At 41.8% G+C, this 21,012-nt stretch overlaps 2 protein-coding genes across 6 annotated transcripts in view; one reads left to right on the top strand and one right to left on the bottom strand.

Moving 5' to 3' along the window:
• LOC121917581 (zinc finger protein 541-like) overlaps positions 1-7,944 on the top strand; it is a 27,241-nt gene extending 19,297 nt beyond the window's left edge. For all 4 annotated transcript variants that reach the window (XM_042443663.1, XM_042443665.1, XM_042443664.1 and 1 more), the window contains exons 10-17: positions 2,027-2,169; positions 2,311-2,414; positions 3,418-3,493; positions 4,165-4,253; positions 4,695-4,832; positions 6,695-6,876; positions 7,173-7,353; positions 7,743-7,944. In XM_042443663.1, the coding sequence (XP_042299597.1) occupies positions 2,027-2,169; positions 2,311-2,414; positions 3,418-3,493; positions 4,165-4,253; positions 4,695-4,832; positions 6,695-6,876; positions 7,173-7,332 (892 nt within the window). In that variant the 3' untranslated portion in view covers positions 7,333-7,353; positions 7,743-7,944. The remainder of the gene's footprint in view (positions 1-2,026; positions 2,170-2,310; positions 2,415-3,417; positions 3,494-4,164; positions 4,254-4,694; positions 4,833-6,694; positions 6,877-7,172; positions 7,354-7,742) is intronic.
• A 1,230-nt stretch (positions 7,945-9,174) lies between these two features.
• LOC121917582 (E3 SUMO-protein ligase ZBED1-like) lies at positions 9,175-20,603 on the bottom strand. Of its 2 annotated transcripts, XM_042443666.1 has the most exons (5): positions 19,451-20,603; positions 18,406-18,630; positions 15,086-15,167; positions 14,785-14,941; positions 9,175-14,148 (listed from the first exon to the last, which is right to left on the bottom strand). In XM_042443666.1, exons 3-5 carry the CDS (start codon positions 15,107-15,109, stop codon positions 12,098-12,100), a joined length of 2,232 nt encoding a protein of 743 aa, XP_042299600.1. In that variant the 5' UTR covers positions 15,110-15,167; positions 18,406-18,630; positions 19,451-20,603; the 3' UTR covers positions 9,175-12,097. The 2 variants fall into 2 exon arrangements, with proteins under 2 accessions (XP_042299600.1, XP_042299601.1); XM_042443667.1 differs by lacking the exon at positions 15,086-15,167.
• Between the last annotated feature and the right edge of the window lie 409 nt (positions 20,604-21,012).

Here is a 21,012-nt window from a genome sequence, read left to right as displayed (position 1 = left end):
GTACGGGGAGAGGCGGTCCTTTAGGAATCCTGGGCCCAAGCCATTTAGGGCTTTATAGGTGATAACCAACACCTTATATTGAGCTCGGAAGCGAATGGGCAGCCAGTGGAGATCTTTGAGCACAGGTGTTATGTGGCTGGTCCTGGATACGCCAGTGACCAGCCGGGCTGCCATATTCTGTACCATTTGAAGCTTCCGAGTTTGGTATAAGGGTTGCCCCATGTAGAGTACGTTGCAGAAGTCCAATCTTGAAGTTACCAGAGCATGTACAACAGTTTCTAGGTCCCTCCGGTCCAGGTATGGGCGCAGCTGGCGAATCAGCCGAAGCTGATAACAAGTGCTCTTGACCGCCGCATTCACCTGAGCAGTCAGGTGGAGCGACGAGTCAAGAAGCACCCCCAGACTGCGCACGGAGTCCTTCACAGGGAGCGTGACCCCGTTCAGGACAGGTGGAACCACCGCCATTCCTGGACCGGGGGAACCTATCACTAGTACCTCCGTTTTCTCTGGATTTAGTTTGAGTCGGTTTTTCCTCATCCAGCCCATTACTGACTCCAGACAGGCCACGAGAGGAGAGACGCCATCCCCAGTCACTGCATCAGTCGGAGACATAGAGAAAATGATTTGGGTGTCATCAGCGTACTGATAACCCCGCGCCCCATGTCTCCGGATGATCTCTCCCAGCGGTTTCATGTAAATGTTAAATAGCATGGGAGACAGAATGGCTCCTTGAGGGACCCCAGTTTTAAGGGCCCGCTCGCTGGAGCACACGTCTCCCAGCTGCACCATCTGGGACCTCCCAGAGAGGTAGGAACGGAACCACTGGAGTGCAGTGCCCCCGATTCCCACCTCAGCCAGGCGCCCCAGAAGGATACCATGGTCTATGGTATCGAAAGCCGCTGAGATGTCCAAGAGCACCAACAGGGACACGCTTCCCCTGTCGATGCTCAGACGGAGATCATCGACCAAGGCGACCATGGCCGTCTCAACCCCGTGACCCGCCCGGAAGCCAGTTTGAAATGGGTCCAGATAATCTGTTTCATCCAAGACCGTCTGAAGCTGGATCGCAACCGCCCTCTCGATCACCTTCCCCAAGAATGGAAGCAGCGAAACAGGCCGATAATTATTATGTACCAGGGGGTCGAGGGAGGGCTTCTTTAGGATTGGTTTTACAATGGCCAATTTTAGATCCGATGGAAATCGCCCGTCCCTCAAGGAGGTGTTAATTATCCGGTGTAACAAAGACGTTACCACCGGTCCCCCCTGGGCCGCTAACCAAGAGGTAACCAGCTTGCTAGTTGTTGTACAAATGTGTAGGGAAAGTGGGGAGTCCTTGCTGTGCAATAAAGAAGCTTTCTTCTTTTGTAGCAAAGACTTTCTCAATCTCATATAAGTCAGTGTCCATGGTAAATTGATTAGATGCTTTCATATGAAAAGCTTCCTGATCTGTCAGTTCCACACCATATACATATACCTATACATATACATACATACATATATATAAATCCACAGCATCAGTGTGAGACTGTCACAGTAGACTTTGTATCCAGGCAGGTACATTTGGGAGATGCCTATTCTTCACTGTCAAGACCCCAGGGCTTTTAAAGTTAATGCCAGTACTTTGAACTAGGCCCAGAAATGGTCTGGAAGCCCAATGGTGGTCATAACATTTCTGCACCTTTACCTATTCTTCACCTCTGCCCTGGCTGTCTAGACTGTAAGACACCCGAACAGAGATACTATGTCTGGTCTACTACTTGTAAATGATAAATCAGTGTTAAATGACAGCAGTTAAAATGTCTTACACCCAGAAAGCCAGCTTCAGGGACATCTCCAGGGACATAGTTCAGTGTTTTGGTTCAAAGTCATGAAAAAATTTAGGACACCTGGAGATGCTGCTCTTACAGAAATGAAACGTGAAAACTTGTTCTTTGTAACTTTTAGATTTGGTCTAATAAACATTATATTCACTGCTAATGTTATGTTTTGTCACAGTGTTAATTCTTTACTTCTTCTATCATTCCAGCCACATTAATATTGGAAGTCGTTTTCAGGCAGAAATACCTGACCTCCAAGACAGATCATCCATGGAGAACTATGAACATCCTGCTTCGCTAGTCTGGAAGCCATGGGGTGATATCACAACCAATAAGGAAACACAGAAAAGAGGTGGGATAATAATTTTCCTCCCGAAGTTGACCCTTCCCCAAATTCAAGTTCCACCACTTTTCTTCTGAATCATTGTTCTATAAAATTCCTCGAGTCCAGACTTTGTTCATCTTTTGTTTTTGTTTTTAATCTCACTTGCAGTGACAGATCTGTTAAAATTGGCCTGCTCCAGTGCGATGCCAGGAGGAGGGACCAACATAGAGCTAGCTGTCCATTGTCTGCATGAAGCCCAAGGAAATATTTTGGTAAGATGCAATAAATTATTTGCAGACAAAACCAGGTGTTTTTCTTCGTTGTGCTTTTGAGAATCTCAGGTTGTTGGCTTGTAAAGGGAAAACACTAGAAAGCAACCATAAAACCTAAATGAAGTAGGAGCTGTCTTGAAGAAAACTGCTTAAACAGAAAATGTTGCAAGTTTTTAGTGATTTCAAGTTAAGCTAAACATGTGCAAAACATTCTAAGCCATGTTGCAAAAATGTTTTGCTGGTATTAAAACAGCTAGAATACCGAAATAAGATACAAAGATCAGGTGTGTGCTTGCTCCTTTTTGTTGAGTTTGTATGTATGGCATAGCCATATGTTGCTCAATTGCTGCCATTAATGCTTTGGAAATAATTTCTATATGGAGCTGGTTTAATTGGTTGTTCAGTGTGGAAACCACTCAGAACTGTGTCATTAAATAAACTGCTGAATTCAATCTACTATTAGACTCTGTAGGGAGGCTCTCCTATGGAGGCATTTGGGGACATTTTAGAAATGTCTGATTTGCCCAGGGGGGGGGGAGTTTTTTAATCCCAGGAGGCACAGAAATGCTCCTTGAGGCTGCATGCAGTCCATGGGCCACATGTTCCCCACCCCAGCATAAAAGGTGGGAAAATACAGCATAGAATTGCAATATATGAGCAAACTGCTGTTGGATAGCAGTTTTTGTATTTCCTTGTGCATAAAAACGCTGTGTCTAATGGTATAACCTCTCCAGGCAGTTACCAGATGTCACTTAATGGTGAGGTTGGCACATTCAAATTGAATAGTATTAATTGTTTTACACTTTTAAACTTTCCACTGTCCAGAGTTCTTGGGTATTAAAAATTATTAAACACTAATACAGTTGGGGTCATTCTTTATAGTTTCTGTGACTCACAGATACACAACTATTAATATGTCAAGACTCCTACCTTTTAAACCTAAGTTTCTCTTGCTTATTTCTGTATGGAGAGAGCTTATGAGTTTCTCTAAAATAATTCCCAGGAAGCGCTGGAGATGCTGTTACTCCAAGGACCACAGAAGTCTCCTTTTCATCCTCTCGCTAACTATCATTACTCAGGTAAAACTATCATTACTCAGGTAAAAGCCACTCTGGAACCCACATGAATTTTAGCAGGTTATCTACTATAGTAGGGAATGCCTTGAGAAGTTAAAGGTTGCAAGCCTGTGTATATTTGGATTGAACTGAATGGCTGCAGCCTTAATGTTCTTACAAAGGAAACCTGTGTATGTCCCACTGTATTCGTTGGGGACATTCTTAACATTTAAGATCACATCTGTATGGGAGGAGTCCAGTTTTTGAAGAAGCATGTGATCTGGGCATTTCAGTCCAATCATGGTAGTGCTCCCATTCCTTTTGAGTTGAAAGGAATATGACATCTGTGGATGTCTGTTGAGGAACAAATGGCAAATGGCAGTTCTGTTTGTCATTTTGAAATTTATAGTGAATATACGCAGCAGGATTTGTCATAGTAACTAAGTGGAGTAAGTCATACTACTGTATCTAAAGTTATAATTGCATAGTTAAGGTCTATAAAATAACAAATATGAAGCGACATTAAACAGAGTTGAGAAGGTTGTCTGGTTTCATAAATAAACTAAAATATGGGCACTTACATGTCCGGTAAGACAAGTAACAAGCAAAAAGGGAGTGAAGATTTTCATTTCATGAACCTGATGGTCCATTAAGCAGATTGTCTGTGCTTATTTGTCTCTTGTTGGCCACTCCAGGTTCACATCTATGGACTACAACTGAGAAGCAGTTGTTTAAGAAGGCCTTTGGCTTGCACAAGAAGGATTTTTATCTCATACAAAAGAAGGTAAGATGTTTAGTAGACCAAGGAGCCATTTTCCAAACTGCTTCATGTCAAAAATTGGATGCATCTTTTGATAGTTCTGTCTGTTCAGAATATTTTATCTGAAGGCTATCCTATTTGTTTTATTTTTAATACTTACTATTATAGATTATATTGGTTACTTTAAAAACTATTAATTATTTTAAATTTTAAAATGCAAATACTTCATTATTTTGTATTATAGCAGATTAGGTTAAGTTCTCTGTCTCTCTTGAACAAAGATGCTCCTTGATCACTACATATCTTTGATTGCATCTAATTTGAGATTCAGTTGACTCCAGGGAATACAGAGAGAAAAATGACAACGACTACTTACCTGTTTTATACGAGATAATGTGTTAGTTACTCTTTGAATGCTCACTTTGAGTATTTCCTCTTCTTTTTCTCCACCTCCTCCTTTGATAGATACAAACTAAGACTGTTTCCCAATGTGTTGAATACTACTATAGCTGGAAAAAAATACTAAAATTTGACTGCAGTCGAACACAAGTGGTAGAAAAGAGGAAGAGAGAGCAGGATGAGGTAGAAATGGATGAAGAAAAGGTAGAGAAAGATTGCTGGGGATGTGGCTGAGGTTTAAAGAATTAAGTTATGTGTTTTCTCTTACAACATGGCCTCTCCGGTTTTAGGCAACTTTAAATTCATATAGCATATTCTTCTGAGGGTAGGGGTGTTTTTCTTTCTGGTTTTTCTGTTTCTGATCCATGTGTTTTTTGAAATAGGTGCTTATCCACAAAGCTTATGGATTGTGTGAGTGACTAGAGCAGAGTACTTGTGGCTGGTCCAAGGACCAATTATCTGCCTGTCTGCCACCACTGCTTTTGGTTCACCAATAGTACATCTTTTTGTACCAGAACAAGATGCTCCAGGGAGTGGATGCCTTAGAGAATAGTGGTGCCCCTGGAAACATCTAGAAAGCATGATTCTCCCCTCAAACAAGATGCCCACACATAGAGTGGCTTCTTTTAATGCTAAGATGTGGCTTTCCGTAGTGCTGGATCACTGGGGCTGAGGCAGCTACCCAAATGGCACTGAGAGCTGCATGTTGGCAACCCCTCCTTTAAGATATTACAAGGTCACATTCTGAAATGTCTGATACTTAATAGGTTGCTGCCCCTGTCCAGACTTTCCATAAGGGGTACAGGGGCTCTCAAGGTGTTCAGACTACCCTGTAAATCTAACATATTTACTGCAGCCTTTTATAGACACAGCCGTTGCGTTTTTTGAGAAGAGCTTAGTGGCTTGGCATAGGTAAAATTACAAAAATGATGAGTACTGTATTTCTGACCCTTGAAAGAATCTGCATCTGGTTGACTTCAGTACCTTTGGGCCAAAGCAGACATGATATCAATCTACATCTTTGGAGGTTTTTCTGTAGTAAATAACAGCAACTCGGAGGTAGTAAGTTTAGTTTTTTGCTCTAGTTGTGATCCTGATCCAGAGGAATCAGTGAAAATCAGGACTATAGCAGAAGGCAAACGATGAGAGACCTCTCAACCATGTTGCAACTTTCCAGAAATGAAAGTCCAACACAGAAGGCCCAATCCTGTGATTAATTTCATATCTACTTTAGTCCTTAGTCTAGCCGTCTTGTATGTGTGGGGTTAGAGAGTGTCTTATGTATAGTATCTTTATTGCATGCAATATGTCTTTTCAGCACCTCCCAAGTATTATGTTCTTTCAGGGAGGTTCAGGTTTGATACCATCCCTAAATACTAAACCACCACCTGTTGCTAACTACATTTTAACTTTGGTTGTGGGATGCTTTGTTGAAGTCCAGTAATGTGAAAACAAAGTATATTTATAGAGGGGGGCCTCCTATTTGTTGACCATAAATCGGCTCACCTGGGACCTTCCTTGACATTTTTCTGACACCAGGCAAAATTCTTTTAAAAACCATTCTAGTACCTTAATTTCTACATTATGCTATGGTTTCGGTACAGTTGTTGTGCCTTCAGGTCATTTCCAATTTACGATCACCTTATGACAAACCTATCATGGGATTTTCTTGGCATGTTTTGTTCTGAATGGGTTTGCCTTTGCCTTCCTCTGAGGCTGAGAGAATATGACCTGCCAAAGGCCACCCAGCAGCTGAGTTGGAATTCAAATTCTGGTCTCCCAAGTTGTAGTCCAATGCCCAAACCCCCATGGCTTTCCGTTTTAGTTCTGTAGAGAGTATTTTGTACCTGATAGTAGTGGATATGATTGTTTTATACATTTTTTGGGGGGAGTGTTGTTTCATTTATTGATGATTGATGTTGGGGAACTAATTTTCATTGGACCAGAGAGTTCTTGTTAACTCCTCTATCACTCACAGATAGAGTAAATTAGTAAAATGCATGGAATGAATTAACTAGATTTAATTAATAAATGCACAAATATTTCATGACTTTGATGAATTTCAGATTATGTGCAGCCCAAAGAAAAAGCAATGCCACCTGCCTAAACAGGAAAATAAGCTAAAGCCAAGGACTTACAAAAAAGCAGCACAGAGCACCTTCAGCCCAACCTGCAGCCAGAAGGACATTCTAGATAGGCCCAGAAGCACAGACAGTCAGGGCGTATTCCCATGTAAAGAGTGTGCAAGGTAGCAGTTTGTTCATTGTATTGTTTTATTGTGCTTATTGTGACATGTCTCATTGGCACTTAACCCAAAACATCTGGTTTGCCTCTGCTTTCTATGGGGTGGCTCACTGTGATAGTTTGGAAGGCTCTCCCATAGTTCAAACATATTACCACCCTCCCTGTTGGTCAGAAACTCTTTAATATTCAAAGCTTGAGTACCATCCAAGCTGGGATATTGTATGCATAGTATTACCTTGCTATTGTGTCCCAAGTAACAGTACTGAAAAAGCTTGGCCTTTATCATCTGCCCACATCTAGAGTGTTCGAGAAGATAAAAAGCCGGAATGCTCACATGAAGCGCCATCGCCTCCAGGAGCAGATGGAGCCAATGATAAAGATTAAGTGGCCAACAAAGCATCTAAAACATGAGCCAAAGAAGGAAGAAAGAAACCCGGATATTAGTTTCCTACAGTGGTAACTGGGAAGGCACCGTTCCAAGGTAAGTATGCTGATAAACCTGTTCACACCAACAAAACAAGTCAGAGTAATGTTGATGCGTTGTTCTCGAAGCCACATAAACACACAATGTAGCATCCGTTCATTCATGCTGGGTTATGGTCATGTTTGGTTTCGTTAATGTATTTAGCACCTTTTTAATACTGAGACAGAAAATAAAGTTACTAAGTGAGCCTGAATTAATTTTTATTTATGCATAATTGTGAGAATCCTATGTAATTGCGTAAAATATAAAATAACTGTAAAATAGTTTTTGTTCATTATATAATAGGGTTGTTTGTTGATGGTTTTCTTCAGTTATAGAAGGAAAGTGTTTGAAATGTTATGAGTGACCCTCATTCTCTTCCCCTTCTCTGTTGCTTTGTCTTTCAGGGTTTTGGTATATATACATGCATATATATATTGGAGGAGAGGATGGAATAGACCAATCACTGAGAAATCACCATTGTATTTAGTATCTTTTTTGGGACTGATGTTTACACAGCTGCTTTTTGATTCACTCCATACTACTGTGGTTATTGTTGTTTTGTATGCACTCACAGCGTTGCCTATTAAATTGGGTTCCACATCCAAAGTTGTTAACCTCTGCCTGGATTTCAGTCCAAACAGAAAGGGTTCTTGTAACTTCAGAGTAGCCTTCCTCAACTTTGTTGGACTACAACTACTTCACTGGCATATCTCTGTATATCAGAAAGTCCGTTTGTGTAAAAAACCAGCAGAACCCATTAAGAAGAAAACACAAAACGGAACTGAAACATTTAATCCATCAAATATGTTTTATCTCTCCAATATCCCCGGTATTGTTCTTTTAACATACTGTCACTTGATGCACTTTATTGCAGCATTACTTTGCATGAATAACTCAGCCATGAAGAGAGAAAAAATTCCAGAACAAAACAGTACACAATCCTTTCCATTCCAGCTGAACATTAATGCAGATCTGTTTGTGTTGTGAGGTTGGTGTCTTCTTATCTCAAAGTTGAATGATATACACAGAATGTGTAGTTACTGCTGATCTAGCCTCGCTGAGAAGTTGTCTCCAGTGTGTAGGGCCATAGTACCCCTTTCTGAAACCCAGTTCCCTATGGGTCCCATGAATGAGGTGGCAGGAGTAGGAATAGCTTCAGAGACAAAAAGAAAGGCCAAGGCTCATGAGAGCAGACTGTCATTCACTTCCCATAGTCTGTAGTACTGAAGTGTTTACCAAATGTTGAGCCATTTCCCATTGTGAACTATTCAGTAAGGAGAAAATACGGGACTAACTTCCTCAGATGCACATACCTCCTCCATATCTGCAACTTGGTCTAAATGCTTCTTTGAATTCTGTGTAAATACTGTAGCAAGTTTTCTCAGAAGAGGAAGGCCTACGAGGCTCATAAATAGATTCTCACCTGGCTTGCCAGTGGTTTGTTAGAAACTTCTCCAAGAAACGAGACAGATAATCATTGCAACACTTGTTACTTTCAAATATATTCAAATATGTAGTGTGGACACTAACTTCATTGATTGGATTATCCTTATGGACACTTGTATGGGTGCTTATAAGTACAATGAGCCCGCTGTACTTTTTTGTCCGGATAGTTCAAGTGAGGTGTAGTGGATTCTCCTTCGACTTTACTGACTTGCTACTGGGTTGTACATTAGCCTTTCACTCTGATTCCCTCGTTCTTTTTGTCTGAAACCTGTTTTTCTTCTTTATTAAAACAGTAAAAATTCTCGTTTGTTTACTTTTTTTCTTTCTTGCTCCTTCTGTTCTCTTCACACCTTGCTGTTTTTCCTCGAGGGCTTTTTGAGCCCATTGATTTCTTGACGCGTTTTCCTTTCTGTCTCAGCCCTTGACAACCTTGTGTCTTAACATATGGCCTGGGAGGCTGGAATAGCTGCTAAACTACAAGTACTTTCAGGGCCAAGCCTTCTGTCCCTTTCAAAGTTAAACAGCTCTCCCACAACGTATATTAAGAGTACTTTTAAAACACTGGCGGCTCAGTCTTTCTGCAGGGAGTTGCTTAATGGTATGCACTTCCCTTTTGCCTGCCCAGGTTCCATTTGTTCAAAAGGAGGTACCCACACACTTCAAGTTCAAGTAGAGCCCAAGAGGATGCAAACGCATGTGCCATGCATGTCTGAGTCACTGCTCATTTCCTCCCTACTTAGTGGCCATTTTAGTCAGTATATGCTGCTTCCCATATAATATTTGGTTCAGTCTGTGCATCATCCCCAACTGACTACTATAGGATGTTTTGTACATCAAACTGGGAACATTGAAGGCAATTCTTAAGAAAAAGGTCAGGTGGTATACTCTAGTTTAAAGACAGGTGGCAACTACAGCACCATCATAGATTTAAATTCCTAATTTACAAGGAAAATATATAAAGATTCAGTGGGCACTTTATTTGGGAAACTCACACTTTTAGTAGACTTTATCAACAGGGCTCAGATCCATACCAGGAGCCTGGACCCATCACTAGATTTGTGTTCAGGGGAACATCAGGTCTCAATGCACTGATATTTCATATGCCTTAGGATCTAATACAATGATTCCCAAACTTTAGTCCTCCAAGGTGTTTTGGACTTCAACTCCCAGAAGCCCCAGCCAGTGGTCAGGAATTCTGGGAGGTGAAGTCCAAAACATCTGGAGGATCAAAGTCTGGGAACCACTGGCCTAGTGCATGCCTCCCTCCATTTCCTTTCATTTTTGGAGGTCTTCAGAAAGTCTGCTTCAGTTATACTAATTGGTTTAATTTTAAGAGTTTTCTAGTGGAAACCAGATTTCAATACATACTGCACTGAAAGGCAAGCATTAAGTTTTTGCATGGCAGGAACCAGAAGTGGGCAACATCTGTCTCTTGAGATGATATATGATCCCAGTTCCCATTATCCCTAGATAGAAACTGCAGTTCAACAATATAGGGAGGGCTAGACATTCCCTACCCCAGCAATAAAATCTCTTCATTCAACAGCAGCATGATTATTTGTTTTATATGCTTCCTGGCAACAACACTCCATGGATAATATATTGCATCCTCATACATTCACAAGTACTTCACACCTAGCAATCCGTATTACAGTTGGAGTTGAGTTGTGAATTGCCTAAACAAGTCCAGCTCCTCACCTTTGTTCATCATACCTGGTCTTTCTTCACACTTCTAGAATGCTGCAGGATGGGTTATGAACACACATACACACCCCACCAGGGATTACTACAGTACTCATACTTTTCCATGCAAACACATACTTGTGCAGCGAAGGTCTGTGAGCACATTAACCCCACTAAAACAAAATCTGCATACAGGTTTAATATATCCCCCTACTCTATATGAACTGCCTACACTATTCATACTCTTTCTCTGTTGCTAGACATAAGAAAGCACCTTTGAGCACTCAAGCATTTGGTTTTTTGCATGGAAACCCTTACAGACCTGCCTTCTTTGCCCCGAACAATACTCAGCACTAGCCTTTCAACGAACAACCTACACAGCTTTTTGTTTACTGCAAATTACTTTTAAAAGCATGATTTGTTTTTAACCAACTAACATTGCTTGCAAGATATTGGGCAAGTCACACTCTCTCAGCCACAGCAAAAGGCAATGGCAAACCTCTGAAGAAATCTTGCCAAAAGACATGGTTCTTGTGAGTATCTCAGGGGGTTGATTTGCTTACAGAAGGACGATGTTACAATGGGTATCCTGGTGCATATCTTATAAGCACCACCCATTCATAGGCTCAGTATATGTGAGTAGTATCTGCTTCATACGTAAGCAGAGATATTTGAAATTGTGCAAAAGGAAATACACAAGGGATGCAAGTCGAAGGGACCGAAGAAGTCTAAAGAGATTGGCTTCCTGATCACTTTCAAGAGAAGCCAAAGCTGAGCTGTCTTCTAAGAACCAACTGACTGGCAGAAGACACAATACTGGACTTGCTGGCTCTTGATCTGATCCAGAAGGGCAATTCTTATAAGAGGCAGCCACAACACCAAAGCAGTCATACCAAGCTTACTCTGGCCAACAAGACGAACACATGAATAGATGTATGGTGTTAGTTCTGCCTCTCCAGGGTTGCAAGGATAAGAAAGTGGGAAGCCAGAGTGATGGAAGACTTTGCAGAAGGAAGCCTACTTTCTTTCACAGCAAGAGAAGGCAAGCTGTGGCCCTACAGAAGTAGTCAGATTCCCATCTCCAGTCAGCTGCAACTATCAGAGATGATGAGAGCTAGTGTCAAAACAACTAGAGGACCACAATGCTACTATCCCTGATTTACAGGGATCCAAACGGGGAGTGAGGAACGCCAAAGCTCCTTCATTGGAAGGGCCTCCCAGGAATCATTATAAAGTAGGGACAGGTAACTGTGGAAGGCCTGGGGGCTGCATTAGCTCCCTCAGGAGACTTTGGAGCACTGCACTCTGCAATATATATATATATATATATATATATGCACTAGTATCTTTTTATGAGCCATTGTACTTGTTCATATTTCTGCTACAGCTTAGAACACACCTCTTCAAGAAGAAAATTAGGCTTATTTAGGGAAAGACCTACCACTACAGCAAAAACCACGAATAAGTTTAGACAGCAGGCAAATGTTTAAATTAACAGACAGAGCCTAGCTCTGACCTCGGACTACACTAAAGTGACCTGAAGGTTAAGGTGTCCTTTCAAGATGGTCTTCCATCTCCCAGTGTACAGACCACACTCCAATTCTCTGAGTGCTTTTCCCACACCCAACTTTCAGAACTGGTTGTGCACAGTTTTAGTCAGATTCTCATTGCCATTTCTCACAGATTCTAAGAAATCAAAATTTTGATGCAAGAAGAGAATTTGGTCCAGGTTTTCTGGGGCAAGTACACCTCTCCTGTGCTCCAGGGCACTTTCGCTGGCAGCAAAGGCCTGATCTGGGGGCACAACTGTTGCAGGTATGGCCAGGTACTGCCGGGCTAATCTGGCTACAGAGGGAAAACGATGTTCATTGTTCTTCCACCAGTCCAAGGGGTTAGTGCTACGCTTGCACAGGGGTTCCACAATGTAGTTCTCCAGTTGCTGGTGGATCTCAGGCATACTCTCAGTTGGGTCTTTTCCTAAAAGGATGTCATACATACTCTGGGACTGCCCGCTTGGACCTCTTTCCTTGTGAGTAGAGAGCTGGTTGCCTGCTTCACCAACCTCTGCTTTGTAGTCAGAGTTTGGAACCCAAAATTGGTTTGAGATTGGGGACTGGTGGTTAAAGAACTGGGACAACATGCTTTTGATTTTTTTGTGCAGCTCACTCCGCAGACTGGGGCTGAGGAATCTCATTTCTTTGAAGCGTGGGTCTAAGAAGGATGCCACCACTGCTGGGCTCTCCAGCAGTTTCTCATCATCTAAGATTCCCCAACGCTGTGTGAGTTCCGACCTGATATTGTTCACCACAGTCTTGATGATGCCGCTTGCTTCTTCTGACTGCTGCCCGATGGCAGTAACAATTCCATGGATGCACGGCATCAAGGAAGAGATGGAGAAGTTCTGCTCCTCCCGCAAGAAGGAAGTGGCAATCTTTAGTGTTCTCATGACAGGCACCAGATCCTGCAAGAGCTTCCACTGGTGGTCAGCCAAATTCTGGACCACTGTTGTTCCCTTGGGATGTTCCTCCAACACAGACATGATAGCCCACTTGAGATCCAGTAGACACTCACACATTTCAATGGTGGTTACCCACCGAGCTCCAGTGTCCATCACCAGCTTCAGTTTAGTCTTGTTGATGGCTTCCAGTTTGCTGTTTAGTGAGCAGGTAGCCTTAGCATCCTGCTGAAAGTAGCAGACAATGCTACGAGCAGCACTCAGGGCCTCTTGCACCTGCTCCACCTCAAGACCTGCCTTGACACACTGATGCAGCAGGTGAGCAGCACAGCAAAGGCTAGTCCAGCCATAGACACACTTGAGTTGTGACGAGTTCAACTCCATGTCCTGAAGGCTGTCATGCATCACACAGAAAACATTCTTATTGGATAACGCAAAGTCAGTCAAGACCGAGTATAGCCTGTCTCCCAAATTGCTCTCTGTTTTGTTTTCATGCACCTGTTGGGTCTCCAAGATACATCTTGCCCGACGCCATTCTCTATCAATAAAGCTAGCCATGATTGTCAGGTATGTCTGGTTGGGCTGGGAGAGCCAGAACTCAGCACAGATTACAATAGATTGGGCTGTTTGTAGGTAGTATTCTAGGTGTTGCTTGACAACATTATATCGGTGCCATAACATGCTAGAGAGCTGCATAGGAGATGGAAGAATAAAACTGGGTTCTAGATAGCCAATTAGAAGGCCAAAGCCTTTGTCCTTCACTACTGAAAGGGGATGAAGGTCCCGAAAAATCATTTCTAACACAAGTTCCAGAATCACATCAGTCCTGGGTTCTGTGCAGGGCACAGTGTGGTACTGATTATTGTTTTCAGGTGTCAGCTGGCGGGCCCTTTTTATTGCAGTTTCCTGAGCAACGTAGTCAGGGTCTGCAATCTGGTCATCCTTTAATTGAGATAACAAAGTGTCACGAATGCTGTGTTTCCTCACCAGGTGTTCCCTCATGGTAGTGGTGCTATTGTGGAAGGACAGCTGTTTCTTGCAGACGTTGCATTCGACATAGGCATCCCCCAGCTTGGTGTAATAGTTCCACACCTTGGATTTGCGCCGGTCAACGTAGAGAGATGTGCTTGTCCCATCGTGGCCACTACCTTTTTCGCGCCTCCTTCTGGTGCATGGTCCCAGGTTGGCTGGCATGGCACAGGTGTTGAAGACCATTGATATTTCCTCTGTTGGAAGAGAAGGGAGAAGTGTAACTTCATTGATTTGCCTTTTGTTCTGTGCAAAAAATGGCAGCAGAAGGCTGAGACTGAATTGCCTTGTTATGCTTTCTGCTAAAATAACTGGAAATGATCCTTATCTGATCCCTTCTTCACCCTACCCACCTCACACCACCAAGTAAAAAGATAACCAACTAATTCCTCTCATGTGTCCTTTTGTGGTGTTCCCTGGCTCAAAAATACTGAGTTCAGTATTTTTAAAAATGGCTTATTTATTTATTACAATCTGGAACCTCCTGGAAAACGTTGACCAACTTTGAATAAATTTGATCCCAACTCACAACCTTGGTAACTTCCAGGATTTATATTATCTGATGGCCAATGAAGGCATGGTCCCAAATGTATAACTGCATTAAGAATCCACTTGAACAAACAATACATAGGCCACCTTGCTCCCACCCTGTCCTTGTTGGCTGTGTTATGATGCAGCAACAGATCTGAGAGAACCAGAGTTGATACTAGACAGCTATGATACACTGCCTACAAAACAGACTTTGTCACTAGTGTCTGCTATGAGAAGACAGCTCTATACATGCAAATGTCATCAAGAAAGAATAAGTTAGGGACAGAAAGAATGTTGCCTACCTTGTACTGTCTGAGGGTAGGATGGGGTGAGTATAGGGAGAGTTTGCACTTCTATGATCTCCTCCTTGGGCTGAGCATCCCTTTCATGATCCTCAAGTTTGACACATTTCTGCAAGAATTCACTGACCCTTTTGGAGCTCACATCTTCCATGTCGGTCTTGATGGGAGTTAAGGGAAAGAAAGAAAGAAAGAAAGAAAGAGCAAGAGTTACCAGAAAAAGCAACAGCATCCAAGGCGTTCAGATCCACAAACTATTCCACACAGCAGCTCTACCCTACAAAAAGCAATGTGGGCGAATTACCTTTACTTCAGCACATACTTCCATTGAAATCACCGGCTGTCCTCACAGGAGAAGGAGAGCAGAAAGTTTGCAAGACCGGGGCCTTTAGGCAATAGAAATAAGGAGTCAAGAGCAAGGCAGCCGAGTTCTTAACTGACATCAATTTTAAAAGATTCTAATTAGGGTCCAAACTATATATATTTTTAATAAAATTATGAATACTATGACCTATAAATTAACTAGCTTTTATTTTATAAAGGCAAAACCTAGGTGTTTGTTACAAACAGCACAACAGCTACAACTGAGATACGCAAGGTGAAAAAATGCTCATATAAAATATGTCGTTGCAGCAGGGATTGAAACGGGTGGGAATCGAACAATTCAGTGATTACATTGTGTGTATTTATCATCTCCATTGGATGTCCAAAAGCCAGAACAGAGTATTCATGTAGGCAAACAAAGGCCCCATATAGACAGGCCAAAATAAAGCTGCTTCAGGTCACTTTGGAGGTATGCTGTTTAAATGATGTATGTGTCCTAAGAGTCCAGAAGCCTTGCCAAAGCCATGCTCCAGTCCTAAGGATGGAAGCACAGCTTTGGCGCAGCTTCCGGACTCTTAGGACGCATGCATTATTTAAACAGCATACCTCCAAAGTGACCTGAAGCAGCTTTATTTTGGCCTGTCTGTATGGAACGAAAGATTACTTTAAAAGGCCTTGATTGATTACAATTACTTTTCCCCGGCCAATTTGTCTAACAAACCTCTTTCAGCTTGACGTTTCAGATGCTATGATTTAAACTGCAAATCATCCCAAGAGACTGGTTCTGAAGAACCCTTCCTGCTCTGTAGGGTAGGTCAGAACAATATGTTGCTGCTGTATACCTTCCAGCATTGTACAGATGAAAACTAGGAAGCATGTAGGCAAGCAATATCACGATGTGATCCAGATAGCAAAAGTTATGAATGGGGAAGAACACACAAGCTACAAGAGGCTGCAGCAGTTTGCTTTTGCTTGAGCCTCCATGGATGAGCATCCCTTCCTCTCCTCCTTGTGGAGCACCAACTATTTTTAGCATTTAAGCTGTGGATTCTTTTCCACCATGGTTTCCCCAGTGGAACAAGGCAAATGAGGCTGCAGCCCTAGAAACACATACTAAGGATGTGGCTCCACCGAACATATTGAACTGCAATCCTATGCATGTTTCTTCAGCATGCGCAGGAGTCTCTTCAATATGTTAAATCCTACCTGTAGAAATCTTCCATGCCCATTAGATATTCAAACACATTAATTTCATAAAACAGGAACTTATACATTCCAGTGTGGTTCAGCAAACAACACTTGCTTAATTCAGAGGAGTTTTCCAAAGGAAGAAGAAAAAAGTACTGCAAATCCAGATGCTCAGTGTGAGAATAAATAAAAATTGGAAAGGGGAGAGAGAAGGCAGGAATAAAGGAATAAAGGAACACCTCTGAGACAAACTGATTTATTCTAGCATGTGCTTTTGAGGATTATCAAGCCACATTTTCAGATATGAAAATCCACGCTAAAATAAACTAGTTAGTCTCAAAGGTACTGCATGGTTGCTTCAACTCCCCTTCCCATTTTATATGGAAATAGACAAAACAGGATTGTCTCTTTAAAAACTACTACAATGAACAAGTATAGGAGATCAGGCACAAATGTGGGTTCTGAGTGCATGACAAAGGGACAGCAAATGTCAAAGGGACAATGCAAGGGGTAGCAAGCATCCTGCAGATGTCTCTGCTGGCTAAACAGAGGGGCTCAACACTGCAGTGAGCCTAGGTTGGCTGGGAGTTGTGTTTGCACAGCCACATCACTAAACCTGCAGATTTAAGTGCCGGCATGCAAGATGAAATCAGTAAATAACATTTTACTAGGAGGAGAGCCAGTGTGGTGTAGTGGTTTGGGTGATGGACTAGGGCTCTGGTAAATCAGGGTGCAAATCCCTGCTTGGCCATGGATGACCTTGAGCAAACCATATTCTCTTGGAACACAATGGCAAACCTGTGTATGAATAAATCTTAGCAAGAAAACCCTGTGATAGGTTCATGCCAGGGTTGCCATCAGTCAGAAATTACTTGAAGGCACAGAACAAAAACAATTTTACTGGGAATGCCCTTGGGAACTTCTGAATAGATCTTCTGCTACACTACTAGGGGCACTTATCCATTAGTAGATGTGCTAGCCATCCAACAGCATGGCTTTGCACTGTGTAAATCAGCAATGAAAGTGTACACATTTTCACATTGTGTCATCTCTTAGAACAGAGGCTTTTATTTTAAGAATCCGTACAGGAGCAAGATTGTTAGCATAGGAAAAGAACATTTATCCATGCAGTTTTTCACCACATTGAATGATCCCTCTGACCCCTTTATGTACCTTTGTCCATTTAATGAGACAGTGAAAACAAGCAAGCAAAACCTGGCAGGATTTCAGCTCTTGTTCTCCCACTTCAGCCATGACTTCCAATTAAAACACACCAACATTAAAATCCGTGATTCTTCTTGTCCTAGTGCTTTATGTTTCTTATTTAAAATGAAAAGTAAAGGTTGTTCTGCTAAGACAACCTCATGGATATTTGCATGTATGTGTGTGTTTGTGTGGCAATGAAAAAAGATAGAAGCCATAGTAGGAAAATGCAAAAAAGGGGTAGGCACTGATGTCTGAACCCCTGTAAAATTCCATTAATAAGACAGACGGTGACTGTAAAAATCAACGTCTCATTTGGAAGCACCCCAAGAGCTCCAAAATGAATAACCCATATACATTTAGGGTCTCAAAAGGCAAGTCTTTGAGAGGAAAATCTCCCTCCTCCAGAACTGTGTGCTAATAACAAAAGCTAATACACACAGAGAGAAACACACATTACAAAGGTTTAACTCAAAACTGGTGTGCTGTTGATTTACCTATCTTGGTTATACTGATCTCTTCACTGACATTGACATAAAACAAATATCCAGACAGAAAGAGAGAGAAGGTGAGTGGGAAGGAGGACATCATACAGATTTGGAGGGAGGCAGGGCAGACACAAATTTGTGTTGTTCTGTATGAGAAAGGGATGCTACGGAGATTCTCTTGATGACTCAAATGGTCCTAAACATGATTTAGGCACTAACAAAGAAGCCAAAAGACGGGAATGCTTTCTTCATCTCTTGCAGGTGGATTCCACCTCCTTCCCAGCTGTCACCTCTCTGTCCTTAGCAAATACAGCTGTCAGAGCATGTAGGAAAAGCAAAGGGACAGAAAGAGAAGGGGTAATTGGGTACAATGAGTTCCCCTCCATCTGTCCCTCCATGCCCCACTACCAAGCGTACTCACTCCTTTGTTATCCTGAGCATAGCGCAGCCTTGCAGTCTCACAGCTCCTGGTGCAGTAAAATGGGCATTGCAGCCTAACCTCTCCTCGGAAGTGATTCCATCAGGGCTCCTCTGAAAAGTTCACGGCAGCATGGAAAACGTCCCTGGACTGCAACAGTGTCCCCAAGATGCTGCAAAGCGGGGTGAGGACACGGTCGTGCCCTTCCAGCATTGCATTTCGCAGCACCTGCACATGGATTGAAAAGAGCCGTCAATACACAACTCTACAGTGGTTAAAGTGGAATCACAATGTGTAACCATATGAAAGGGACCTGGAATTAATTTCACAGGAGTGGGCAGAAGTATGATTCGCACGATATTATGACAATGGTTTCATGTAATATTTATTATTATTATTATTATTATTATTATTATTATTATTATTATTACTGATCAAGTTGTAAATTTCTGTCCCATTTTGCTTTTGCTTTCTATATTTGTTAAAGACAATTCTAACCTGAAACATAGGAAACTGATCATTTTTCTCATAGCCAGATAAGAAGTAGCCAAATGTTGGAAGTCTGGTGACCTCTCCATTGAGAACTGATGGGTCAGAATTTGGGGCATGCATTTGATGGAGAAACTGCCTGCTATGATGACGTTTTGCATTGGCCATAAAAGGACCGACACATTTCAAGAAGACCTGGATGATCTTTATTGACTATGGTCCAAAACACACTGCAGAAATAATCCAGTTTGAGACCCCTTGGCTCAATGCTATGGAAGACCATTTCACATTCTCTGTCAGAGAGCTCTGGTGCCACAAGAAACTACAAATCCCAGGTTTCCTTAGCACTGGGCCAGGGCATTTAAAGTGGTCTCAAACTGGATTATTTCTGCAGTGTGTTCTGCAGCTAAAATATGCACACACAAAAAGTCAGCGTTGAAAAGGATTTTGGCTTAAAATGACTTAAACCTGCACCTAAAAGGATAATGTGCAATTAAAACAGTTCAGTTGAAAAGAGTCCAGCAAATGTTGCAATCTTATTGAATTCAATGGCACTTACGTGACAATAGACCCACACAGGATTGCATAGTCTCTGCTTCCGTGTTCACAACCAAGTCAGTGCTCTGCAAAAGGAAAACGAAATGGGAAGAGGAGAGCAAGTGAATCTTTCTGGAAAGGAGGAAGCATGAAACAGCTGCTTTCTTTGGCAGAAGGATGCGTTTGGTGTGGCTTCCTCCACAGCCACAAAATGCTCTCCTCTTGAGAGGCAACTTCCCAGTGTTTACTCAGATCCCTGTTTGTATACGCTCCTTCCTTTCAAGGCTACTTCTGTGCTTCTACAAAAGAGCATTGCAGATGTTACGGTTTAATGCATTTATTACTTGGCATTACTTAGAAGGCCCTTTCACACATCAATTATAGTGTCATGGGTCCACTTTACCTGCCACAAATCCAGGGTTTTGTAGTTTGGTGAAATGCAACAGAGGATTTATCTAGCTAAGAATTCAAAGGTGCTTTCCTTTAATTACAAGTGAGAGCCAACATGGAGTAGTGGTTTGAGTATTGGACTACAACTCCAAGAAACCAAGGCCTCATTCCCACTTACAAAGAAATTGCTTTGCGATCCGAATCGATGGACTGATTCAACAGCGGAGCTGTGGTTCTCACTACATTTGCCCTGATTGCATGTTTGCCCTGTAAAGTAACCCACTTGTGGATGACATTCACGAAAGGATTGATTCAAAATGGACCTGCTGCAGCCGGCCGAAGGGCAAATTTAAATCGATTCCGATCTGCATCTGGTTCACACTTGTGCAGAACAGACGCAGAAAAAATCAGTATTAAATAAATCTAGGGCATGGCCCCCCTCACTGAATCGCTTCAGCAATTTGGTTCAAGTGTGAACCAGGGTCATTTGAACAGATTCAAACCAGTTTGTGCTCCAGTTTAAAAGGCAATGGGAATCAGGCCCAGGGCTCAAATTGTTTATCACACACACACACACATATATATATACATGGAGATGAGTTTATTTAATGCCCTTATTGATTTCCTCAACTCTTATCTTAGTCTAATGTATTTTGCACCCTATTTCATCATATTTGCTTTTATTTACCTACTATTGGCTTTAACTCTTAACTCTTGTCTTAAGTTTTATACAGTATGAGCTTTTAGATGTGACCAAGTTTTATTTTTGTATGTAGTATATTTTGATACTCAGATTTTTGTACTGTATTTTGCAATTTGTATTGTGCATTTCTTGATATGGTCAGCTGACTAATCAATAAACCTGTTGTTGTTATCACACTTATATACACACACACACACACACATATATACATTTGTATATATTTACATCATTATTATTTCCTCACATCTTTTTCAATTCTGTATACTTGACATATACTATTATAATTATAAGCTTAATATATATATATATATATATACACACACACACACAGACATATACATATATACCATATATTGTTATATTATATATATGTATTTAAAATACCATATTATTATGTCACAGTAGTATAATCTTTTATTATTGTTGTTGGTAAAAAAAGCCCAGTCACCCCTCAGTTTGAAATGGTACAACCCAACCTCCCCTTGCCCCCC

The sequence above is a fragment of the Sceloporus undulatus genome, unplaced genomic scaffold (assembly GCF_019175285.1).
Source record: "Sceloporus undulatus isolate JIND9_A2432 ecotype Alabama unplaced genomic scaffold, SceUnd_v1.1 scaffold_24, whole genome shotgun sequence".
In the NCBI taxonomy this organism is placed as follows: domain Eukaryota; kingdom Metazoa; phylum Chordata; class Lepidosauria; order Squamata; family Phrynosomatidae; genus Sceloporus; species Sceloporus undulatus.
The sequence above is the reverse complement of the archived record's forward strand: the minus strand, read 5'-3'. Positions and strand labels throughout refer to the sequence as shown.

Coding starts and splice junctions, on each gene's coding strand:
- LOC121917582 (XM_042443666.1), bottom strand. CDS start 15,109: ATGGAAGTATGTGCTGAAGTAAAG. Junction 14,942..15,085: donor AAGTATGTGCTGAAGTAAAG/GTAATTCGCCCA, acceptor ACTCCCATCAAG/ACCGACATGGAAGATGTGAG. Junction 14,149..14,784: donor CTACCCTCAGACAGTACAAG/GTAGGCAACATT, acceptor CTCTTCCAACAG/AGGAAATATCAATGGTCTTC.